Below are 26,946 nucleotides of genomic sequence, written 5' to 3'. Positions count from 1 at the left end.
AGGACAGGGTGCAAGATTGAGTACGTTTATATAAAGTTGGCATCCGGAGAACTCTGCTGCCTCGAGAGCGCTCTGGCAAACATTACAATTACAGAAAGTTATAAAGGAAAACATTGTCATAGATGACGCAACTAACATAGGGTACCACACTAACGCGGGATTGGCTGGACAGCATAGATACATATGTGAATGTAGGTGCTTCTTCTCCTGGATTGGCCCCAGATGGCTGGAGGGTGAGCGTCACAGCGTCCAGCTGCATGTGTCCAGGAGGGATGAGGGTGAGGTCATGGTGAGATAGAGTTGACACTAACTTAACTGGCATGAGAAACTACCACTAGACATACAATAAACAATAATCATTAGTATACCTTTGAATAAATCTCGAAAACCTATAAATTGCATGCATGTGACTATACCATCTTTCATTGGGACTTTTACGCGGTCCAAGGTGTAGGGGGCTTGTTCTCTGTGATAACCTTGGTGACTGGGTGGTTCTATAACTCAAGGGAGTTATAGTGACATGTGTTGGTTTTAAGGCACAATATACTGAGACAGAGGTCTGAGTTTATTGGGGGCACTGTGGGATGGGCTGCACAGCAGGGTCCCACTTCTGGTTCATCAAGAGAATACCTTACAGGGTTACATTGGCAGTATTTTTCCAACAGCGGGGCCATGGGGCAGGGGCAGGTTTGTGGAGATGGATGAGCTAAAAGGCATAGTTCTAGCCAGTACACACACAGGGCAGTAATGACAGAGGAAGAGGGAGATGATACATTGTGGTGTTTGTTTCAATTATCCCCGGCGCATCCGCGAGAAAGGGAGTTGTGAAGCTTTCAGACAGGAAAGAAAAGGTGGGGGGCATGCGCGCGCTGTGCGTGGCACTGCAGAGGGGAGAGAAGCCTTTTCGTACTATTGGAGTGAGGCCTAGTCCAAAGATTTTCTTTTTTTAAAAAATAATTGTATTAATTTTATTTCAACAAACAATACAAACCAAACTTGCAGTGCGTACAGTAACATTATAAACATACATCGGTTCAACATGTCCTCCCCCCCCTTTTGAGCCTACTCCCTTTCGTGTTCTGTTTATGCATCTTGTAATAAGGATACCTCCTCAATGATTTCCGTTGGGTCTCGTATTAACCCAAATAACTCTGCTATTAATTGTTTCCAGGCTATCAGGGTCTCAGCCTCTTCCTCCCCCCTGACATTACTTGCATCTTGCCATACCGCAGTTTCCGCTTCGACCCATTTCTGTAGGTCTTTCCACCATACTTCTATTCGTGGTCTCTGGCATGCCTTCCACCCCATGGCAATTCTCCTCTTTGCAAGTACATACACTAGATCCTTCTTTAATTTACACACATGCTTGAGTTTGCATGGTTTCGGAAACCCTCCCATCAAACAGGCCCACACCGTGTCCACCACAATCTTGATTCCTTTTTCGGCTAATCTGTGTGCCACCTCACCCCAAAAACGCTCAATGACTGGGCATGACCAGAACATATGCACCATTCCGGCATTTTCCTCGTCACATTTGGGGCATGCTTGTCGTCCTATGTTTTTAAAATTGCCTATTCTCTGGGGCATCATATACGCCCTATGGGTTACGTACAGTTGTATCTGTTGCAGTCTTGCATTTCTCGACACTTTTTTGTGGTACCCTTGGGCTCGTTCCCACATTCCATCATTCATTGGGGCTCCCGCTTCCTCTTCCCAGTCCCGTCTCAGTTGTGCCACTTCCTTCCCCACCTTGGACATCATCAGCTCATATATTCTGGATATCTCGTGTCCCCCCTCTGCAATGTCATATATTGTGTCCACGGTAGTGTCCGGTTCTTCTTCTAGTATTAGTTCGGACCATGTCTCCTTGATTCTCCGCACTATCCCATGGTATGCGATATACTGGCCCGTGTGTAACCCAGTTTCCTCCTCCAACACAGCAAAGTCCCTTACATTCCCCTTCTGCCATATATCACCCATGGTTGCTATCCCCACCGGTTCCCAGTGTTTCCTAATCATCATCCTTAGTTGCTTGTCTTTGCCCGCCAGCACCACTAGTGGTACCTGTGGGGAGCACAGGAATGAATACACCATCAGCTGGCAGGCCCTGCGCCATATCCTCCACCCAAGTATTATCATCTTTGGACGCCCTTCCATGTCTGGTTTAGGCAGCCACATCATTTCCTGTCACAGTCCCGTCGGAACAGCCTGGACTCCGAGGTTGACTCTTCAGAGAGCCATTTAGCTACATATTGTAGCTGGCTTGCTATGTAATAAATTTCATAGTTTGGCAGTTTTATGCCCCCTTTCTCATATGAGTTTTGTAGCTTCCAAAGGACTACTTTATTCCTCGTCCCATGACAGAGGAAATCCCTGCACATGCTTTCTATTTTAGCAAAAGGTCTGCCTTGTTATAAGGTATGGGATATTTCCAAAATAATGCAAGAGTCTCGGTAGGACCACCATTTTAACATTGCCTCTCGCACCATCATCGCCAGGGGTAGCTTCACCCAAAACCTCATGCTATTTCCAATTTTCCTGATAGCCTCCTCTGTGTTATACTGGTGTTCCTCTTCCACCGTGTGATATATATCTATTCCAAGATATCGGAACGTGCGCACCTCCCATGGTATCTGTAGAACCGGTAGCTGTTCTAATGGGATCCCTTTGTACCTGCCCAGTGGAAATATACTAGATTTTTTGGGGTTCACAGCTATGCCAGACAACCTTGCATATCTCTCCATCACTTCCAGAATGTACTGGAGGTTTTCTTCCGGGTGCCTTAAATACAACAACATGTCATCCGCATACAAAGAGATTAGATGCGGTTCCCCTCCTACTGCGATGCCTATCGGGTCGTACTGTTGCCTCAGATATATGGCCAAGGGTTCCAGGGCAAGAATATACAGAATATCATGGGCATCCCTGCCTAGTGCCCCTACGAAGTTGCCACCTCTCTGATATCACCGCTCCTGTTTTAACTCTGGCCAACGGCGCGCTATATAATATTTTAGCCCACTGTAGGTACCCAGGCCCTATCCCATAGCCAGCCAGGGCCACCATCAGCCACGGCCATTTGACCGAATCAAAGGCCTTTATTGCGTATAGCGATACAATTGCCAGTTCGCCCTCGTCCTCATTTGCATGCTCAATGACTCGATGGAGTCGCCTAAGATTGTTGGATATGTTCCTCTTTGGAACATAGCCAGTATGGTCTGGATGTATTAGTTTGGCGATGACCCTCCTCATTCTATTTGTCAAGACAGCTGTCAATATTTTACTGTCTTGATTGAGCATTGACAAGGGTCTGTATGAGCCGCAGTCACGACCGGGCTTATTGGGTTTGGGTAGCGGTATAATTGTCGCTTCTCTAAGAGAATTCTGGCAGCCTTCCCCATTCATACGCCTCGTTCAGCATTTCTAAAAGCGGGGGAAGCACCTCATCCTTATATGTTTTATAAAATTCACTTGGGAGTCCGTCAGTCCCCGGGGTCTTGCTGGTGGGCAACTGTCTCACTACTTCTTCCAATTCCTCTAAGGTAATCAGAGCATCTTCGGCACTGATCTGTGGCAGTCCTATATCCTCCAGTGTTTCTACTATTTCTGTACCATCACTATCCTCATCATCTCGTACAGGAGTCGATAGTACTCCACAAATTCCTGGTTAACTCCTTCCTGGGTGTCCACTATGCTCGCATCCTCCCTCGTTATTGTTCCGATTGTGGGCCTGGGGGTCTCATTCTTGTATAGCCATGCCAGGACCGTCTCTGGTTTATCCCCCCGCATGCTGTCTCTCTATATACTTCTTATAGTTAAGATTGCACAGTCTCTCCCAGAGCCCCGCACATTTCTGCTGCAACTTAAATATTACTTCATTACCTTCCTTGGTGTTACCTCACTCACTTAACGCCCTTTCTAGTTCCCTTTCTGTATCTTGCAGTTCAGCCTGGATCCCTCCTTGTAGCCCTCTGGACTTAGCTATAGCTACCCCCTCATTACTACTTTAAAGGCCTCCCAAAGCATACCCGCTGTCTCTACACTGCCAGTATTGATCTCAAAGTAGTTTAGTAGTTTATTATTTCCTCCCTCGTGTCCTCCCTGAAGATAGTGTCTTTCAGCGCCTCTGCTCTGAGGTGCGATGTCGGGATCTTTGCTCTCCGGGGGTCGGTATTGCCACCTCAGGATTAGTGGCGAGTGGTCTGAGAGGACCCTCGCTTTATATTTCCTCTGTGATATCTCAGTCATTAGCCCCTGTGTGGAAAACATATAGTCCAGTCTAGTATGCAGGTTTTGTGGAGCTGAGTAGTGCGAATATTGCCTCTGCCGGAGGTGATGTGACCTCCATACATCCACAAATCCGAAATCATCCAACAGCGTATGCAGTGCTCTAGCGGCTGGGGTTGGTCCATCCATTTTACCATCTGACCTATCTACCCCGGGGTTTAACACGCAATTGAAATCACCTCCCCAGATCACCGCCCCTCCCAGGCACGTACTGAGTTTGTTGCATAGGGTTCTAAAATATGCCGCCATGTTTTGGTTCGGGGCATACATGTTTATGACGCTTAACTACCTGTTTTCCACCAGCCCTCTCATCATGACCATCCTCCCGTCTGCCTCCACCGTGGAGTGTAACAGTTGGAACAGGACATATGGCGCCACCCAAATGATCACCCCCCTGGCATAGGCCGAATTTGATGCACCCACCACAGTCCCCCTCCATTTCTTCCGGATAATCCCCATCTTGTCTTTCATAAAATGGGTCTCCTGCAGCAGAGCTATGTCTATTTTCTGTCTGCGTAGATATAGCATGACCTTATTCCTCTTTAGATAACTATTGAGCCCTCTGACATTCCAAGTAATTATTTTAAGATCCCCCATGGCATATCAGGGTCCCTCTCCTCCCACCACAAGTGCAGTCCATGACCGAGTATATTTCCATTCTGTGTAGGCTTGTTTCCCAACAAAAGCTTCCCCAAACAACAAACATTTCAATCTTCCCAACCTCCCTCCTGCCTCCCTTCCCTGCCCCAACTCACTCCCCTCCATTTCCCCCCGCCCCAACACCCTACCCAACTGTTTCCCAGCTCCATCCCTGGATCTCAGGCACCCCCGCATCTAGCCCTTTTCTGGCAATTGCCTTTACTCACGGCTCAGCAGGGTGAAGTCGCTCTAATGGCGGCACTACTACTCTAACTCCCGGGGGCAGGTCGTCTCCATCTTGCCACTCCCGTTTGCTTCCATGTGGACGCGCTTAGTGCTACCCAATTTACATTCACATTTTATATTCTAGTCCAACAAGTCCAAGTGTTTCTTGTTACAATTTTCAATGTTCTCTGTCCTCGCCCCACCCCTGTTACCCTTGCGACAATCCTTTTGTTTATTCCCTGGGGCCCCCCCCTCTCCATCCTTGCATCTTACATAATGTGACCCCCTCACTTATCATGATCCTCGTGATCTTGCTTCTCGCCTTGTTCTGGACAACCCTGCATATCCAGCCATGCCGTTGCGTCCTCTGGGGTGTCAAAAAAATACGCCCTACTTTTGTGCAGGACTTTGAGCTTTGCGGGATACAAAAGCATGTATTGATTCCAGCCGTACACAATCTCCTCTTGATCGCAACATAGTTATAACGCTGTCTCTGCACCAACATGGTGTACTCAGGGTATGCTGTGATGGTTGCAGATGCCTTTTGATCGTTTCACCCTTGCGAAAATACTCCAAGATCTTCTCTCTGTCTTTGTAGTTCAAGATTTTTGCTATTATCGACCGAGGGGGGCTCCAGGTCGTGGTTTCCTCATCAGGGCCCTGTGCGCCCATTCAACAGCAAATCCTTGGGAAAGTTTGTCGGTTCCTATTTCTTGCAGGATCAATTCTCCACGTAGTCCGTGGTGTCCTGGCCTTCCTCTCCGTCCGGTAGGCCGACCACCCGTATGTTGTTCCGTCTCGCTCTCCCTTCAGCCTCTTCCACATGGTTCTCCAAGTTGGCAACCTGTTACTTCAGTATGTGGACTTCCTTTGCATTGCTTGTGCTGGTTTCCGTATTGGTTTTCACCGCACTCTCTAGGCCGCTTGTTCTTTCAGCCAGCGCTCTCACATTTTCGCAGCAGGTTGACCTCTAGCCCAACCGCATCTATTTTGGTTTCCACAGCGGTTCTTAGGTCCGCCATCACTGTCCCCCATGAGGCTTTCAACTCTGTAATGGCTGTTAGGATCAAGGGATCCTCTTTTGTCAGGGATATTTCTGCAGACGCAGCTGCCGCACCCTGTACCGGGGTGGTTGGAGTCTGTCGCGGCTTGGCAAAAATGTCCATAGTGGGCTGCTTGCTCTTGGTCTTGCCTCCTCTCACCAACATTGTGTAGTCCTGCCTGTATACCGGGGTCAAACTTTTCCGTAGCGTGCGGATCCTGCTGCCCTGTTCCTCCTTCTCCATGGTTGCAGTGCGCTGTGGCACTGCCAGGCCTATATGTCTCTTTCACTGTATCCCGGTCCACTTTCTGGGGGTTTCACCTCTCGTTCTCGAGGGTAGTCTATTGTAGCTCACGCGTGTCGTGAGCAGCTCATGCACTGTGTTGTGGTCTGCTTCTCTTTCCAAGTCTCTACAAGTCCCACACGCTGGGTAGTCGAGTGAGCTCCTCAGCTATTCGCCCCATTCGTGTGGGCTTCTTGGGCCCCTTCTTTCTCTGTCCTGCGGCTGGGCCTCTTCGCCACCAGGCATGTAGTGTGACGGTGTGTCTCACTGGTTCTCTATTCTCAGTGCAGTTCTCTCAGCCGCAGTTGCCTTTCGCTTCACATACCACGCGCTGCGCTCTCCATGCCATCCTTTGCCCGCAGCGGGTCTGCTGGGCCTACTTCAGCCTCCTTTGTTCTAGCACACCGGCCATTTTGTCTGGGGTGTCGCACCGTGGCTACAAACTTTCAGTTGATCTTGCCAATCCTCCTGTAGTCATCAAGGACTCAGCTCTCCGTCAAAATTGCCCCACACCTTTACACATCCAATAGTCTATTTCTGAGCACGATCATGTTTTTTTTAGCTTATTTTCACGCAGGATCATATCGGATCGTCGGGAGCAGCTCGGAAGACACGTCCTACTCCATGGCCCTCTTGCCACACCCCCAGGCCTAGTCCAAAGATGGAGTCGAGGGCACACAAAATGGATGCAAAGTGTGTCCCACAATAGCCCCACCTATGCTAATGTTAGCATAAGGGCAATGGAGGCGTCCCCCACTATTGCACAAGCAATTAGTCCATAACGTGTAGAATGTGCGAGGGCGACCCAAACGACCCCTCACTCCCACACATTCCCCCCTTCCGTTACATCTAAAGTAACAAACTAATCCTTACTGTTATTTTCATTTCAATAGTACTCTGCTTCTTGCACTGCTTCATCCCAAGCGGGTGTCCCTTTAATTAGCATCCAAGCCCTGCAAACACTTTGTAGGCTTTGACCTTTCCTGGCACATTAATCAGGTGTACAGGTCATATATATTCCCCCATCCCCATCCAGGTCCACCCACACCTCCCTGTACCATTGTAACTCCCTTGGCTCCTTAATGGTGGTGTGGTATAAGTTATCTACCTTGTCCCCATTCTGGTGATATACAGCTGTCAGGTGATACTTTGGTGGATTGCACTCCCCAGTCTGTATTTGAGCATCTATCATGGTTGCTACCGTTGTCGATTTGTCCATTGTTACCATCATCATTGCTGAACTAGGCATAGATTTTTCGCAACATTGTATGCCCATCTGGCACACACAGAAAAATAGTAGCACAAAAAAAACGATGAGTGGGACAAAAATGTTCATCATCACACTGAGCCAAGACGGTTTCCAATTGAAGATGTCATCGAACCAGTTGCTTGGCTCTATTCCTCCTTCCTTCCGCATTCTCTCCCCCAAACTGTGCACAGCCAAGATGATGTGGGAGCGGGTCCCATTGTCTGCATCTTCAGAAGGTTAGAAAGTGCAGTATGCGCTCCCGATTTTTCGGCAAACACTGCCGTCCATTGCTGTGAGGAGGTCCAGGATGTACCGGTTCTGCATCTTCATTAAGCGCAATGCGCGAACCTCCACCTTGATGACATTGAACCCTTCTTCAGTGTCGTTGGCCAGTTGGATCAGCTCCCAGTGCACAATTTGCAGCCATTTGGTGTTTGGTCGTGCTTGAAGTCCCGGCACCAGGAGGGAAGCAAAGAAGGCTTCAGCAGAATTGAACAGTTTGTATTTGTCTGGAATCTCAGCAAGGAGTTCTGATGACTTTCTGGAGATATAGTTGGATGACCGTCATTTGCGAGACACCCTGTCTTGTAGCTCGTTTTCAGACAGAATGTCGTATGTGGAAGGCTCTGTTATTGCTGGCTGCGGTGCTGCCGATATGCCAGCCAAATGTTTCCCCCCTTGGAAATGGCTTTCTGGAATCACCATTAGCGCTCAGTGCAGTGTGGCCAGTGCAAATGTACCCCTCCAGGATGGTGGGAGATGCAGGTGTGCTTGTTTGCCACATACCTTATACATGTTCATGAGCGCTGCTGTGCCCTTTTTCATGTCCGGGATGATGATTGTCTTGTTGCATTTTTTGTTTGAGCCCATTTGCACCTTTCCCTCGCCATGGAAGCAAAGTTCGTTTTTTATTTTCTTTTTGTGTTTTGATGGGTTTCTCGAGAGCTGTGATCCATGTGAACTTTGCAATGTGTTCGGACTAGACCGGAGTACATGTTTCTTTGACCCATTGAAAGTTCTCTTCAGTAAGTCCTCGCAACGCCTCTGCTTTACACGTGATCGGCTCGTCATGCCATTTGTTTTCTGTAAACCGTGTCCCTCTGATAACAAAAAATGGTTCTTTGATGCAGATCACTCCTTGCAGCTTACTCACGCAGGTTTTTTCATTCTGCAGCATTTCCATTGTATCTGTGTGTGACTGGAAGGTGCTCCAAATCCTACATAATAAGAGATTAACTAAACATTGGGCATCTGACAAGGGCACTTCTTGAGGTATAAGTATTTTAGGTGTGCCCGAGGCATGAGGTATGAGAGAGCAGACATAACAACTCTCATTTGTTGCTTGCTTGGCTGTTGCACTCATGTCTGAGTACCATTTGTTTGATTGATCTGGGTGGCGGGGGTCTTCAATCTCATCTAATCTCAGGCCATGGTATGCGTCATAATGTTTCCCTCCCGCCCCCCTTTTCCACCTCCTCCTCCCCCCTTCACTATTATTTGTCATTTTCACTCTCCTGTATTTTATGGGAAAGACATCTGCCCACGTTACTTCGCTTAGTTCACTAGCAGCTTGCCAAGATTGTGATATTGGAGTGTCTTGGGTAATTGGAGTATCAGGGTTAAAGTGCATTACAGTGTCTTGTGAGGTAGGTTCTGTGGTTGCATGTACATTTGAGTGTGTCATGTCAGGCTCACCGAACCAGGAATAATCACCATCATATTGATTAGTCTCATTATCATTGTCAAACCTCATAGCAGCAAGTAAAAAAACAGAGGTTTTAACAGTTCGGTTTTTATGCAGCGTGGTGAGATTACCATTTACAGTGCCATTGTGTTTCCAGATTGTCATGACTCCAGCCCATATGAGGGTTGAGCCTTCCCATATCAGGTTTACCCAACTCCTCCCCTCTTTCATATCCCCAAATATGAAAGAATGTGTCCAGTACAAGGCAGCGAAAAATAACATCACAGAAAATACTATTGCGGCAAATGCTAGGCCGCATTCATAGTTGTACCATTTATTTATTTGATCATCTACTCTACCTCTATCTACATTTGAATCGTAGTTAGTGAGGGCCCTGCTTTCCATCTGAAGGGGTGATATAAAATGGTTAAGTACATTGCAAAAACATTTTTACACTTTTGTTCATTTTTTCATTTCAAATATTACTACATTAATAACTAATTTCGCTACTAATCACTTTTTCTACCTCTTTCATTTCTATTAAACTTCAGAAATGTTCTTTTGAGAAAGATCAATCTTTTTCTTTTTTAACCAACTTTATTTTTATTCACTTTTAACTGTAAAACAACAATTAGCTTTCGGTTACAGCAATATTACAACCATTAATGACTGTGTAAACATATTAATTGACCATCCCGAACTTAGGCTTTGGAACTATTGTCTTCCAACTTTCCCCCCCAAATGCCCCTCCCCCTACCCACCCTATCCCACCCTCAACCCTTAGAGAAATTCTGAAGCAAGCTGAATCAAGGTTATAACCAGAGCAAAGCAATTCCCTGAGCTCATCCCACCTCCATGTCTTCTGCTGTCGTTATCTAATGTGAATATTTCTTAAGGTCCTGGGTTTAAAGAATTGGGCCTCCCTTTCCCCCACATAGTCCTGAAGAGGATCCCATATGGCTAGGATTTTCAGGTATGTCCCTGATTTTGTGGCGCAAATGTTCTCCATCGCCATCACTCCCCACACTTTCATCCACCACCATTGGGCTGTTGGGCCTTCCATTGTTTTCCATCGTTGGGCGACTGTCATCCTTTCTGCCGCTAGTAGGTGGGTGATGAGGGCCGCTCTGTTCCCTGAAGCTGCGTATGTCCCTTCCGCCACTGCCCCCAACAGGATAACCTTGGGGGATTGAGGTAGGTCTGCACCTGTTTTGTCTTTGATTAGACTCAGAACTTCTTTCCAATATTTCTTTATCTTTGGACATGTCCACCACATATGGAATAGGTCGCCTCTTTCACCGCACAGGCGCCAACAGTCTGATGGGTACGCAGGGTTCATTTTATGTATTCTACTTGGGGGCAGATACCATTGATAGAATAACTTATATGCTGATTCTTTGATTGCAGTGGACTTGGAAAGTTTGTAAGCCCTCCTCCAGACTTGACACCATTCTTCCTGAGTGATCTCCTCCCCCATGTCCCGCTCCCAATCCTTCATGTATTGGAGGGATTCATCTGCTTGCGATTTCTGAGAAAGATCAATCTTAATTAGATGACATGAGAAAGTAGTAGTGACAGAAAAATAGAGGGAGAGAGACAGAGAGAGAGAGCGAGAGAGAGAGAGAGAGAGATACTTTAAACTCTTAACACAATTCTTTACAAATGTTTCTTAATCACACAATTGTCTTTTTCTTTTTCATATTTTTTAAAACTCTGATTCTTTTGCACCACGTTACACATCTCTAATTAAACCACAGGCAACTTCTTCACTCTGTTGTTGCTCACTTTGAGGGGTTCTGCTATCATGTGCTCTTCTCACATCTGAGAGATGCATCCAATATTTCAACCTCTTCACCTTGACTGCAGTGGGTGTACAATAGATGACCTCCTATGGACCGTGAAACCATGGGGAGTTCCATCTCTGCATGAAACTTCGCACATACAAGTTCTCCCCTGGTATTAATTGTCCAGTGGGGCTATCTTGTGCTGGTGTTGTGTCTGCTTCATTATTTTGTGTGAATGTGGGTGCTATCTGTTTTGTTATACATCGTATCGCATGTTTTAACTGGGTAAGGTATTCCTTAAATTCATCGCCCAGCACTGTGGCAGCTCTCTGAGTGTCTGAGGCTCTTCTTACTGGTGACAATGGCATATGAATACGCTGTCCCGTCACTATTTCGTGCGGGCTCAAATGATGGTCTTTACTTGGTTGCGTTCTGAGTTGGAACAGCGCTAGGGTCAAGCGATACACCCAGTTCTTTTTAATTGTGTTACACAGCTTCAACAACTTACTTTTAAGCAGGACATTGATTTTTTCTACCATTCCGTTCACCTGCAGGTGATAAAACAAACATAATTTGTGTTTTACACCTAACAAGGTTGTCACCTCTTTGAAGAGGTCATTCACAAAATGGGTGCCATTATCTGATCTGATCACATCGCATATCCCTCACCTGGAGAAAACTTCCCGCACCAAAAACTTTGCAGCGCACTTTGCGTCTGGGTGTGGACATTGCCCAGCTTCCATCCACTGTGAGAATGGACAAACTATCACAATGAGATATTTTGGCCCATTGCATCTTTCTCCCATGTCCGCATAGTCAATGTAGAGCTCTCTAAAAGGCCCCACAGGATGTGGTAGTGTTCCTCGTAGTGTTCGAAGAATGATTCCTGAATAATTGTATGTTTCACATGTAGTACATTGAATTGTTAACTTTGATAGGTGTTCCTGCAGATTTGGTATAAACCATGTTTCTTGAATCTCTGCTGCAATGTGTTGTTTTGTTACATGTGTTGGGAAGTGGAACTGTTGGAATGCTATCAATAATAATTCTACTGGCATCACCACCTTCCCTGTCAGGGCTTGCCACCATATTAAATCTGTTGGAGACTGTTTGCATCCTCTCTTTCCCCATAATTCCTGTTCTTCTAATGATGCATGCTTTTGCAATTCTATAACTTGTAGAATGGGTGTACAGGTGTATCTTTCCTCCTGTACTTCTGCACTTGTTGTTTTTACAATGCACTCTAATGGTTGTGGAGCATTGAAATATGCTGCTTCTTTGGCAGCAGCGTCCGCTGCCACGTTCCCAAGCAAAATCACGTCTGTGTTATTTGTGTGTGCCTGGCACTTCACCAATGCTACCACTGACGGTTCTGCTAGTGCTTCAATCAAGTCATTCAATAGTGCCGCATGCTGGACTGGTGATCCATCTGTCCTCCTGAACCCTCTTCGTCGCCACCGTGAAAACCATGAATGCACTGTTGTCACATATGCTGAGTCAGTATATACTGTCACTGCACATCCTTTGGCTGTACGTAGTGCTTCAATTAGCGCTATTAGTTCTGCTGCCTGTACTGAATAATGTGAGGGGATGCGTTTCTGTACGATAACTTCATACCCTTCTTCTTCCATTCTCACCACTGCCGCCCGACATGTTTTTCACTTGTCTCACTATCTATTGATTCTGACCCATCCACAAAATATATTTCCCCCTCCTCTAATGCTTTTTCGCTTGCTTTTGGAATGTCATCTTCTTCTCCTTCAAAAGTGACGCAATCATGTGCCTACATGTCTATTGCCTACATGTCTATTGTGCCTACATGTGTATTGTGCATGGCTCAATAATTAAAATGGCTGGGTTCACTGTCTTACATCTCACAACATGAACGTTTTGACTGGATATTATGATCCCGTATGCTGTTGCCCTTTGTGTGGTGAGAGTGGATTTGGACCTTTCTAAAATGGCAAACAGTGAGTGCTCCACGTACAGTGTCACTGAACAGCCCACCACAATGGTGGAGTTTTTTTTCTATAGCGAAGGCCACTGCTGCGAGAGCTTGTTCGCACACAAAGTGGCCTTGCATTACTGAGTCTAGTGCGCTGCTGTAGTAGACCAATGGCTTGTGACCTAAGGATGTCTCTTGTGTTAGAACTGCGGTCATTAATATGCCATTGCAATGCGAGAACAAGTAGAACTCCTGGTCATAATTCGGGTTCGCTAAAACTGGTGCATGCGCAATTAGGTCTTTTAATTTGAAATACTGGGTCATCATTTCTTATGTCCATTTTATGGGGGCCCTATTCTTTTGTGCTTCTTTTAATGTTTGCAACAATGGACGTGTGTATGCGGCATAGTCCAAAATCCATGCACGGCAATAGTTACATATGCCGAGAAACTTCTGCCTGTCCTTAACTGTTTTTGGTATTATCAAATGGCGTATTGCTGCTGCCCTGTCTGGTATGATTCTTTTGCCATCTTTCGAAATCAGTTGCCCTAAGTAGAGCACCGCGGCTAAGCAATGTTGCAGCTTACCTTTGTCCACCTTGTATCCTTTTGTGGCTAGTAAATTCAGCAATGATATCGAATCAGCCCTGCACTATTCTTCACTTTTACTGCAGATGAGCAGGTCGTCCACATACTGGATTATTGTGCTCTCTATGTCCACATTACCAAGATCTTCATGCAATATTCTATAGAAAATGCTGGGGCTCTCACAGTACCCTTGTGGTAACCTACAGTGCTCATATCTGTTGCCCCCCAATGTGAATGCTGTAAAATATCGACAACTCGGGTCAAGTGGCACTGAGAAGAAGGCGTTCTTCAAATCCACTACTGTGAAACAAGTAGCATGTTTAGGTATGCTACACAAAATGGATGTAGTATTAGGCACTAATGGAAACTCTGTCTGTATGATGTCATTAAGTGAGCGTAGGTTCTGGATCATCCTCCAAGCCCTGCCCCTTGCTTTTTTGATTGGATAAATCGCTGGATTACAAGAGCAATTTGCCGTCACTACTATACCGTGTTCTAATAATGCGTTCATTGTTTCTTTTATCCCCTCCTCTGCTTCTCGTGATAATGGGTACTGTTTTACTCTAGGTGGTATTGCGCCTGGCTTCAATTTAATTTTAATGGGCGTGACCTCTTGTAATAGCCCTACGTCATGGGGGTCGGTTGTCCATAAATCTGGCAGTACCTTTTCCATATCTCCCTCAAATATAGTGGGTGGCCCACTAACACTAGCCATAAGGGGGTTGTGTATTTCTCGGTGTTGGGTCATTATATCACAGGGTACACTTATTTCCATTATAATTTCTCCATCAGTATCATTGTCAGTGAACAATTCCTCATCAGTCAAATCACTCAACGCTATGTTTGGGTCTATGCACAGCACTGTTCTCCACTCACATCCAGGCCTGTCCAGTCCTATCACCGCAATATGTTTGCTTGAAACTTGCACTGCTTCCAAATCAATGGGCATAATTGTCCCTGGCACAATATCAGAATGTATAATGGGGCAGAACACAAAATCAGATGGCACTCTCCACTCCTTTCGTGTTATTTCAGGCACGACTCTGTCAAGTACCCGTATCCCATAAATGAACATATCAATATCAATGGGTACCCCTCGTACTATACTCTCATTTGTCATGCTGCTGATCATTAGCATGGCCCTTACTGGACATATCCCTGGGGTAGAGCACACTAGCCCCCGTTCTGTGAAGGAGATAGTCATATTCAATTTGATCATGAGGTCCCTCCCCAATAAATTCATTGGCGAGTCTTCATGGTACAGTAGTGGGGCTCACACCGTCTTCCCTCCCACTGTTATGTCTAAGTCGTTTGTGTAAGGAATTTTTTTAATTGCCCCAGAGAACCCCTGCGTTTCCAGCCTTTTTCCCGAGAGCAGAAACCGGCTTTCCATGAGGCACGATTTTTCAGCTCCCAAATCCACCATAAAGATTGACTGTTTGTTGCCTATCTTCGCCCCGCCAGTGGTTCCTCTTCTGCACATAGGGTAGTTGATAGGACTGGACACGCAAGTGCTTTCTGTGTGCTGTCCTAATCTGCACATGTTTCTGTTCCCGGGACAGAAAAGACATTGTCCCCACCACAGCTACACCGCCGAAAGGAGCCGGCGTGCCGTTTCCGCTTGTTGCAAAAATGTTAGTGTTTGCGTTTCCCATTGTATTCTGGCATGCTACCTGTTGTTGCATCCCTTGCTGTTGGGGTTGTTGTCTGTGTGGCATTTGCTGTACCCTTGGCTGTTGTTCATTATAGCATTGTTCGTTCTGCCCACCCCCACCCATTGGTAACCCATAAGGACTACCTGGATGTGGGTGACCATACTGGTGACCATACTGTTGTTTGTTCCCCAAGGGAGGCTGCCCTTGGTAATATCCCATTGGTCGCATCCTGCATTATCTTGAAAAATGTCCCCACCTCCCGCAATTCCAACATGACCCTTGGGGTCCTCCCCCCATTCCTTGCCTTCCAAATCCTCTATTTCCCATTCCTCCAAACCCTCCTCTCTGCCCTCGGTACCCACCTCGTCCTCTTGTGGGTCTGTCCTGCCATTGGGGCCCTTTGTACTGCTCCTCTCCTTCCCATTGCATCTGTCCGTTTGCGGACCAAGTTCCTGCCATCCTCACTGGTGTATTTCCTGACCCCTCGTCTCCTTCTCCCTGCTTGTCAGTGGGCTGCGCTGAATTCATTGCCGCGACCTTTACTAATTTATTTTGAGCCAATTTTGCTTTGTCTGCCAACCTTCTCTGTACTATCTCTTTTTCTCTTTCTTTGATCCTCCTACAATGGTGGACAATTATGCTCTGAATCTCTGGCCAGCCTTTGGCTTCTATCCCAGCTATTTTATCCAAGGCCTTCTGTACCTCCTTCGGGAGCCCTTTTTTAATTATGAAGTAAAACAAGGCAGTGGATTGGTCCCACGCCGTGCCCGTTTCAGATCTCCACAGGTCTTGCACCCGAAGGATGAATTGCGTAGGTTCTTCCTCCTCTCCCATAGTGCATTGCATGTTTGTAGGTGAAAGGGTCGACTGCAATTGATTTGAATGCAATAGTTTTGAGTCAAAAGGAACGAAGAAAAAGGTCGAATTTCTTTTTTGTAATCCTGTTTTTGGTGTAAAAACCACTTTTTTTCCTATACGGAAGCCAAAAAAAAAATACATTTTACAAAAGGCATTCAACCTTTTTTTCGGTCCTTTTGACTCAAAACTATTGTAATTTGAATCAATGTATTCGACCCTTTGACTGGACACCGCATTGCATCACCAGATGTAAATCTGGGGTATCTGGGAAGGTTCTCCACAATGCATCCCACACTTGCGCCCTTACGTTATTGAATGACGACTCATCATGACGGTCACAGTTCATTGTTACCCCCGGGAAGCCAGCCTTCACCCATACTCTGTCTGCTTGGTCACCGACGGCGCACACCAATAAACTTTTCACATCCCCTATGGCTAATGGTACCCCTGCTGTGTTCTTTTCGAATGCATGTATCCACTTCCCCGCCCCACCCGAAAGTGGAGGGAGGAGTTTCAACAGGTTATTATTTTCCATCTGTGCCCATGGTATGTAGTGTGATATCCCTGCTCCCTTATGTATCAGAGGCATCTGTAGTTTGGCCTTACCTCCTTTTTTACTTACCGTTCCCTTCTTTGTTTTACTTACCAACATGTTTCCTACTCTTTGACTCAATCTCCCTTGCCACCTTGGGAGGCTTCCCTCCTCTTGGTCAAATCAAAATGGCAGCTGAGACCCTTCTGCTGCTGCCCCATCTTCGTATTCATCTAAGTCACTCCATACTTCATCTATTTCTTCTTCTGACTCCCTGACTCCCTGTCCCTCTCCTCTTTGGTTTTCTGGCGTCTCTGCTCGTATTACTCTTACGCGTTTGCCATTTAAATGGAAGAGGAACTCTCCTGACTGCCACTCTTGTTCTTGTCCTTTCTGTATCAGTGCCAGTGGCGGCAGGGACAGTGTAGATCCCCCGATACACTTGGCGGAGGTGTGAAATCAATTGCTACCAATGGTGGTACTTCTCCTCCCCCAGGCAACATTTGGCCCTTATCACACAATTCTCTTACCAGTGTTATTTCCATCTGGGCGTGTGCAAGCTGCCTATCTAAATCTACAGTTAACTGCGCTAAATTCAATGGAGGGGCACTTGTTGTTCTGTATAGTCCTCCTGTTTCATAAGGTAGTGGGGCTGTGGCACCTGCTGCTGCCGGGGTGCTCTGTGCTGGCACATACTGGGCTCACTATATCCCACTGCGGGCCTTGTCAATAATGGATAAAGTTTAGTGAGGTCATTCCCTCCAGTTTCTATTGTACATTCATCCCCTGTGACTCCCTCTCCCCCTCCAGGGCTGTCGGTTTTTCTACTGATGTTTCTTTACTTACCTCACCGCTAGGGTCTCCTCGAACATTCTCCTTAAGTCTAATATTTCCCACCTGTTTTGCAATTGCTTCCCCCTGTATTTGGCCAGCAAATGGGTTGCTACAGGATCTAACACTCTTTTCTCGAAGGACCCTCCCTGTGGCCATATTGTGGATGACCCTTCTCCTTTTATTTCAGTTAGCCATTGTTCGTGATATTTCTGTATTTTTTACTATACAAAGGGAGGTGTTGGCAAATATGCGCTAACGGTGTATTCCCCCCCATGACACCTTTATTTTGTATTCTTGTAGGTATTGGCTCTTTTTTATGAGTGTTCTTACACAATGCAATTTATCAAATATACACCTTCTCTGATACCTTTTCACAACCATATTTCACTGTCATCATCATAAATACCAAAAACCGTTTTTTACTTACAACTTTTTGCATTAATCACAAATGAGTACTAGCAATTTTCATCAAAGCTTATTTCAGAGAACACATAGACACACATGTACTTATCAACAAACCAACACATTGTACTTTAACAACATTGAACATGAAACATGAACTGCTTTTTGTTTTAGATCACCCCTTTAGTTTGTTCTAGTTCTTTACCCCTCCTCTTATTTTCTCATTCACTCCCCACCTCTGATCCCCCTTAGGCTACCTCTTTAAAGAATTCTGCTCACACGGAAAAAGAATATTTTGGTCGAGACAATGCTATGCGGCGCCGCCTTCTACACCCCTTCGGAGCTAGGACCCCGTATTCCTCTTTATCTCTTTTTCCACAACAACCTAATGGCCATATAAAGGAGAGATAAGAAAAAGCCTCACAGTTTCACTCACACAGGCCCTAAATCCAACTTCCAGTTTTCACCTTGCCACTATTTTCATCACTTTTGCCTTTTACACCTTTATTTCTCAATTATTTCCCTCCCCCCTGAGAATCTCGCAACCAGTACTCACATGTTCAGCCGGGTGGTCCAAGAGCCGCCGTTCATGGTCTATCCACAATCGGGTCTGCACCCCAACCAAGCCGTGACTCCCCTAGGCGAGCAGTTAGTTGAGTATTTGCAAAGATGACGGGAACCCTTGGAACCTTTCGTTTTGTGCGTACACTGGTCAACTGCGTAGGCAATGGTTTTGCTGGGGGCGTCCCGGATCTCACTGCACGGCACGGGGGCCTCGGCGCACCTGTCTCGATCATGTTGCAGGGTCACCAAATGTAAAGGCTCACTCCCCGACTTACACATGCATATTCATAAAATATAATACGCCCCAGTGGGGAATGAGACTAGGAGGACAGGTTGCAAGATTGAGTAAGTTTATATAAAGTTGGCATCAGAGAACTCTGCTGCCTCGAGAGCGCTCTAGCAAACATTACAATTAAAGAAAGTTATAAAGGAAAACATCATCATAGATGACGCAACTAACATAGGGTACTACACTAACGCGGGATTATCTGGACAGCATAGATACATATGTGAATGTAGGTGCTTCTTTTCCTGGATTGGCCCCAGATGGCTGGAGGGTGAGTGTCACAGCGTCCAGCTGCATGTGTCCAGGAGGGATGAGGGTGAGGTCATAGCGAGATAGAGTTGACACTAACTTAACTGGCATGAGAAACTAACACTAGACGTACAATAAACAATAATCATTAGTATACCTTTGAAGAAATCTAGAAAACCTATAAATTGCATGCATGTGATTATACCATCTTTCATTGGGACTTTTACAGGGTCCAAGGTGTAGGGGGCTTGTTCTCTGTGATAACCTGGGTGACTCAGTGGTTCTTAGCACATCAAGGCAAGTGGGGAGTTACAGTGACATGTGTTGGTTTTAGGGCACAATATACTGAGACAGAGTTTACTGGGAGCACTCTTGGGTGGGCTGCACAGCAGGGTCACACTTCTGGTACATCAAGAGAATAACTTAGGAGGGCACAGGGTTACATTGGCAGTCATTTTCCAAACAGCAGGGGGCAGGTGCAGGTTTGTGGAGATGGATGAGCTACAAGGCATGGTTCGAGCCAGTTCACACACAGGGCAGTGATCACAGTGGAAGAGTGAGATGATACATTGTGGTGTTTGTTTCAATTATCCCCGGCGCATCAGTGAGAAAGGGAGTTGTGAAACTTTCAGACAGGGAAGAAAAGGCAGGGGCCATGCGCGCGCTGTGCGCTTGTGCTGCAGAGGAGAGTGAAGCCTTTTCGTACTATTGGAGTGAGGCCTAGTCCAAAGATGGAGTTGAGGGCACACAAAATGGACACGAAGTGTGTCCCACAATAGCTCCACCTATGCTAATGTTAGCATAAGGGCAATGGAGGCGTCCCCCACTATTGCACGAGCCAGTGATCCATAACGTGCAGAATGTGCGAGGGGGGCCCAAACGACCCCTCACTCCCACACAATAGGTTGAATCGTATGTCTCAAACCATTAAACGGTGGGTGGATGCCATCTCACTGGATGTGCCTTAATAGTAATAAAACAGAACTCATGATAATCGGATCCCCCAAATTCAGTAAAAAACCTCCTTCGAGGATGTAAACTTTACTATAGAGAATTGTTTGATTCTTGTGCTGGAAAAAGTTAAAACTTTAGGTGTTTACTTGAAGGCCTCATTGGAAGCGGACACACATGTTAACTATATTTTAAAAAAATCACAATATCACTTAAAGCTCAAGGCAGATAAAACTGTTCCTTTCAGAACAAAACTGTATTGCCCTAGCACATATAAAGAGATGGGTGACCCCTTTTTTTTGTTACTTCGGGACGGCCTTCTGAGGGGGGAAAGACGTATATTTAGCGAACATAGAAGGCAGTTACCCCATTCTCAACAATGACTTGATTAAGTCAGTGCACCATCAAAGTCTCAGAAACTCCCTAAATTAAATTTCAGGAGAAAGCTAGTCATTTTAAGTGACTCTACCAGGTCAAGTAATGTGTCAAAAGTACAAAGTTTATTACAAAATGTCTAAACACGATATTAAAAAACACATCATGCAGTTACTCAATTACCGATGTTCAAGAATTGGATATGCTGTTCACAGTTCAAATTCAGCTATACTAAAGGAAAGTCACCAATTGACAGTTTCTGTGCATATTGCTGTTGCACAATTACAAGGTGGGTAGTAGCAGAGGTGTAACATTTAAAGTCTCTGGCATAGAGGCTAAAATATCTTCAGCCTTTTAGATAGTCGACATGTGCTTGGGCATATATAACTTGATCGGTTATCAATGACAGACCTCTTTGAACAAGCTGCAGTTCCCTGATGCATTCATGTAATGGATGCGTTGGACCTCGCCCCCATTTGGAATGAGATGCACTTGGCTTTTGAGAGAACTTCCTGTATGCTTTCTGGCATGAGCTTCATTATCTAATCTAGGCAGAGTTCCTACCCAGATGTGTTCCTTTTTCTCGCTTTCCAACATGTGAGATATGTGTGTCTGCATGCATGTAGGTTCCTTGTATAGTGCTTAGTGCCACTTGTTGGTTGTTCAAGCGCTGAATGCCTGCTCATGGCCCCTTTCCCAAAGGCTCAAATGTAAAAGCCGACTCAGAGATTATGCAAAACAGAAGAATCCACTTTGGGAAACTCCCAGTTTAGTTTGACACATTCAGAGTGAAATGCATGATAACCTCTGTAAATATTTGAACATTCAAAAGCTTATCGGTGACCGAGATGAGTCCATTACAAAATCAAGTTTTCATATAACGCTGCATGCCAGATTCCTCCTGCTTCTAAATCCTTTACTATAATTAATGCAAGAACGGTAAAATCATGTGGTATTTCAAATGCTGCATTTATTTACCATCTGGGGTCATGAGGTAGTGGCCTCATGCAGTAATTATGGATCTACCACATACACACATAATTATGAGGTCTAAATGGACCCCTAAATACTTATATCCACATTAAAGGCTGAGGTAAAAATCAGGTGTCGGCCCCAGTATGGTAAAAAGGTTTTGTCACTTAAATAAATAGATCTGCTAATGTTTCTCAGAACATAAGACACAAACTGCGAGGGAGGACTTGAAAAGGGTGTAATATTGTGGACAACTGAGTTTTCTACATCTGCAGCCCCAAAGGGTTGCTACTGGCCCTCCTCGCATCATCTTACACGTGACTATAGTGACCCACACAGCTGTTGTCCCAGAAAGCAATGGGAATGTGTTTGTAAACCTATACATAAAAACGGCATGCACTAGTGTATCGCTGTGGTGTCAGAATGCTCTTTACCAAGCGGTAAAGCTACTGCATGCAATAACAGTAATGACCACATGCAATAATCCACCCTGAGCTACTGTCGAAGTCATAACTGAGGATAGCAGGCCTTGGGAAAACAAGACTATGCGGAGCAACAGAGGTTCGTATCCTGGATCTGGCACGTTAAAAAAATAATTAAATAATGACCGCCTAAATGCTGTAATAATATAGCTTTATAGACCTGCAGCGAGGGCCGTACCGGGCGTTATGGGCCCTGAATACCGAGTTAATGGCCGGAGCGAAGCGAGGGCACGACAATGCACCTTTAGGATTGCGCATTTTTTCGCCATAACGGGCGCAATCCTGAAATCTCTGCAGCATTTTTGTAAAATAACCACATATTCGTTATTTTACAAAAATGCTGCTGAGAACACGGGTGTATGTAAACACTTTCATACACACCAAAGTAAGCAGCTGCCACGTTGCACAAAACAATGTTGAAGAAAGTGTTCATATACATGAACACTTTCATATACATCATATGAACACTTTCATATACATCATATGAACACTTTCATATACATCAAAGCAAGCAGCTTCAACATTGCAGAATACAACGTTGAAGCTGCTTGCTTTGGTGCCGCCAGCACACGCAAGTAATTACAACCTGATTTGCGGGCTGTAATCAATCTGCGGCCTATACCAGTTTGTATAGTCCGCAGATTGACCAATCAAGATTGTGAAACACCCGTTAGGGTGTTCTAATAGCAGTTATTATTGCTGCATTTAATGGTGCTCAATTTGTCAAACTCGGCTGGATAAAAGATTGGCGACTCTGAGGAGCCTTGCCTTCGCCTGCCTCCTGACTACCGCTCTTTAATGCGCATGAGCAATTTACAGAGCTATCTTCCCAGCAACACCACTCATGTTCTCGCTTTCACTTGTTTCCCAGATCGGCTGACTGTGTCGGTGCGGTGACTCACCAGAGGCTTTCTTTTATGTCCACTCTTAGGTTGGATCATATTTCGGATCAGAGCTTTGCCCGCTGGACGTGGACATGGACAGCTTGACAGACTACCTTCTCGTTGGGGCACCTTTCTATCATGTGAAAGGGGAAGAAGGAAGAGTTTATGTCTATAAATTTGACCACCAGGTAAGGAATAGGATATTTTGGGGGCATACACATGGGCTTCCAGCCAAGGATGCAACAATATTCCGAAATTTTAGAGCTACATTCTAGTTAGTCCATTGTGTAATTAACCCTTTGACTGCCCTTTAGAAGTAAATATATACATCTGGAAAGAATGGCCCAGTTTTGCTGATGCACAGAAATATATATGGGGCTGATTTACTAAGACAAAGAAGTAGTTTATGTAAGACTAAATTTACTAAGCTAAAAAAATAAATAGTGTAAGTAAAACTTACACTGAAATGACATAAGTTCATAAGCTACATATTAAGCTTAATAAGGCAAACCCAGATATAGCTAAGATGTGTAGTGAGTTCCATAGGAAATCAGAAAAATGAATCGGTAATAACATTTGACTCATACAATTAATTTGGCTGAAATTTTGCAGACACAATTGTACTCATTGGCCCCCTAGATTGGAAATCTTGGGAAAGATTTGTTAAAAAATAAAAAAAAAGGTATTACGAAAACAAAAAAAGCACTTTTGGCCTAGTACCCATTCATTTTCCCATAAACAAATATGGTCAATGTGTGCGGACTGCACAGCGAAAACCGCTGGCTGGATTTGGACAAGGTCTGAAACAACTTTTGCACAAAGCATTGACTCGCGATCCTTTTGCGGTTTGGGGTTATTGCATCCAGTACTTTTTAAAGTATTTGACCGAGAAGAGGGTGCCCCGTTCTTCTGAAAAAATAGTTATATCTCCCCAGGTGCATTGCAGGATGAGGCTTTTCAGAAATGAAAAAGCCACCATCTTTTTACTTCCGATGCAAGAGATAGCCACGGCTATATCCGAGTGTACACGGAAATGAAACGCACAAAAATGTCATTTGCAGGCGGAAAAACTGTGAAAAGCTATCAGGCTAGAGGTGGAGGATAGGGCACCATGTGACATTTGGGAGCTGGAAGTGGGCTAGAATCCAAGTCTGCAGCACAGACGTTTTCCAGTAGCCGCGGGTATTCGGTCAGATACCCTCGGCTATCCGCAAAGACGAGATAGGAAAATTTAAATGCATCACACAGTACAACGAGTGTTTGCGAGGGTACGAGAGAGGGCTGGGGAGGCAAATAGGAGATGGGTGTGGGGGAACCATGTCATGAACAGAAGGGCACATGGTGTGTGAGTGGGGGTCCCGGGGAACATTTTTGATGTTCAACGTTTCTGCCGATAATTGCAGCAGTCTGTAGTTCACTTCATTTATAGCCACGGCTATGAGAAAAAAGTTATAAAAAAGAAATATTGATACAGGTACAGTTAGGTCAAGGGTGAAAAATCACTGGCCATGGCTTGGTAGAATTTTAGACGGCTGAAGGGGCCTGGTAGTATTGTAAAATATAAACTGGGCACAGCCGAAGGACATGGCCAGTGACCTATTTGTGTTAAAAAAAAAATAGAGAGTGGGCACGGCCTTTGGCTGATGGCCATGGCTACTGACCAGGGAATGATTTAAAAAACACAGTGAGCATGCCAAAAGGCCGTGGCTAGTGACCAGACAGTGATTTAAAAAATACAGTGGGCATGGGCGAAGGCTGTGGGCAATGGCTATGGCCGAATGCCTTGGTTAGTGGCCAGTTAGTGATTTAAATTATACAGTGGGCACGGCCGAAGGGCATGGCCACTGGCCATGGCCTGTTATTGATTTAAAAGATGCAGCGAGCACAGCCAACAAAAACCATGATTAATGGCCACTTACTGATTTAAAATATAGAGTGTGTACAGTGAAGCCCATGGCCAGTGGCACTGACAAATATACAGTGAACTAGGCCGAAGGCCGTAGCTGCTGGCCATGGCCGAATGCCATGGTCAGTGGTGCTTAAAAATATACAGTGGGCACCCCTGTATCCATGGCCACTAGCCATGGTTGAACGCAATGGCCTATTACTGTTAAAAAAAACAGTGGGCACGGCTTTGGCCAAAGGTCATGATTAGTGCCCTCTTATTGATTTAAAATATGCAGTGGGCACAACCAAAATGTTGTTGCCTCTGGCCATGGAGTGATTTAAAAATACAGTGAGCATTGCCCAAGGCCATGGTCAGTGGCCAGTTAATGATTTAAAATATGCGTGGGTACAGTCAAAGGCCAGTGGTTCTGAAAAATATACAGTGGGCCCGGCCGAAGGCCATGGCTAGGGGCCCGACACTGATTTAAAATATACGACAGTAGCTGAAGGCTGTTAATGATTTAAAATATGCAGTGGCTACGGCCGAAGGCCATGGCTAGTGGCCAGGAAGTGATTTAAAAAATACAGTGGGCACGGCCAAAGGCCATGGTTAGTGGCCAGTTAGTGATTTAAAATATGCAGTGTGCACAGCTGAAAATTAGCCACTATAAGAAAGGGAATGTTAAATCTACGGCATAAGAAAATCTTTCAAATTCAGGGGAAATACTTTAGGTGCAAGGACGTTAAGGTGTGGAATACATTATAAAAAAGAATCTTTGAAATTCAGGGAAAGCACTTTAGTTGCAGGGACGTTCAGGTGAAAATCTAGTGCAACAAAACCCCTGAAATTCAGCAAAAGCCACCTTACCTTTGCGCCCCCTGTTGAGCAGCCTAGGGCCACAATGATGATATCACAGATGACATCACTGATGACATCACTAATTACATCATCTATGACATCACTGATGACATCACTGGTTACAGCACTATTTACATCATACATACATCACTGATTACACCACTCTTGGCGTCCGACATAACATCACTGTAGGTATTTCCAAATATTTACACAACCCTTACCTAGGTACATATTGATTTTACAATTGTTCATAACAATGAGAACATTGTATAAAACATTAAACAGGTACACATGCACGATATCACTACTTGTGAAGCTTTTATTTATAGTACTTTGGTAAAAGATGATATTGGAATTATAAATACCTAATATTTTACAAATATCTTTAGTTTCTTTTAATGGTTATGCATTTAAAAAGTCCACTGCATAGAATGTACCTGGTTGTGAGAAATATATGTAAGATATGTTTACCATAGTATAATATGCATATACAATTACATCAAAATATTAGTAGAAATAAACAAAAAATAGACACGTTGAAACCTAATTATTTGCACTTCTTAAAGAAACAGATGTAAATACGTGATTGTTATAGTTTCAGAAAAGTCTGTACCCATATCACTTTCTAAATGACATCAGATTTACTATAAAACAAGGAACATGTATTTATTGGGGTATATTTTAGGATTTGTAAACATAGGTATTGTAAACAAAATAGTTATTTCTACACATTTACATATGTTTACAAAATAAATGAAGCTTTTAAATGTAACATTTAATAGAAAACATGTCCATAGATGTATATTACTTTCTATGATTCTTCTCTAAGTGATTTAGGCTTTAATATTAAAGTAAAACACATCACATATACTACAAAATAAGACTAATCTTTATATAGTATCACATTTTTTAATATAATGACTTATGTATGTACTTGTAACTGTAGACTATACACTACATTTAAAAAGAAACAGCCTGATGTATTGTACAGTACATTTACAGAAAAATACAATGTTACTTCATAAATCATATTTATGTATTTTATGTACTAAACAGTAGTATAATTTCTAATTGTTATTTGTATAATCAAAGCTTGTATTAGCTAGTTCATAAAAGATGTTATGCTTGATATAATCAGGGATGTCATTTATGATGTAAATAGTGATGTCATCAGTGATGCCACCTTTGATGTCATCATTGTGGTGATAGCCTGCACAACAGGGGGCACAAAGATAAGGTGGCTTTGCCTGAATTTTAGCCTCTAGACACTTGGTCTTAGCCTGCCCAAGCTTCCGGAGCAGTTATTGCTTTCATCTATATGGTGGTAACTTCCCCCGATGTCCAGTAATATTGTTTTGACATAATTGACACAATTGTATCACAAGCAGAAAAGGAAAGTGTACGAGCAAAGCAAGCCCAGTCACTTTTTTGTGA

General features: G+C 44.6%; 1 protein-coding gene across 1 annotated transcript in view; it reads left to right on the top strand.

Moving 5' to 3' along the window:
* ITGAE (integrin subunit alpha E) overlaps positions 1-26,946 on the top strand; it is a 439,817-nt gene that overhangs the window by 211,559 nt on the left and 201,312 nt on the right. The window contains exon 16 of the mRNA XM_069615209.1: positions 22,814-22,954. Coding sequence (XP_069471310.1) covers positions 22,814-22,954 — 141 coding nt within the window. The remainder of the gene's footprint in view (positions 1-22,813; positions 22,955-26,946) is intronic.

Source organism: Ambystoma mexicanum, chromosome 9, assembly GCF_040938575.1.
Source record: "Ambystoma mexicanum isolate Mex_15411 chromosome 9, UKY_AmexF1_1, whole genome shotgun sequence".
Taxonomy (NCBI): Eukaryota; Metazoa; Chordata; class Amphibia; order Caudata; family Ambystomatidae; genus Ambystoma; species Ambystoma mexicanum.
Note: the sequence above shows the minus strand (reverse complement) of the source record. Positions and strands in the feature narration are given on the sequence as shown.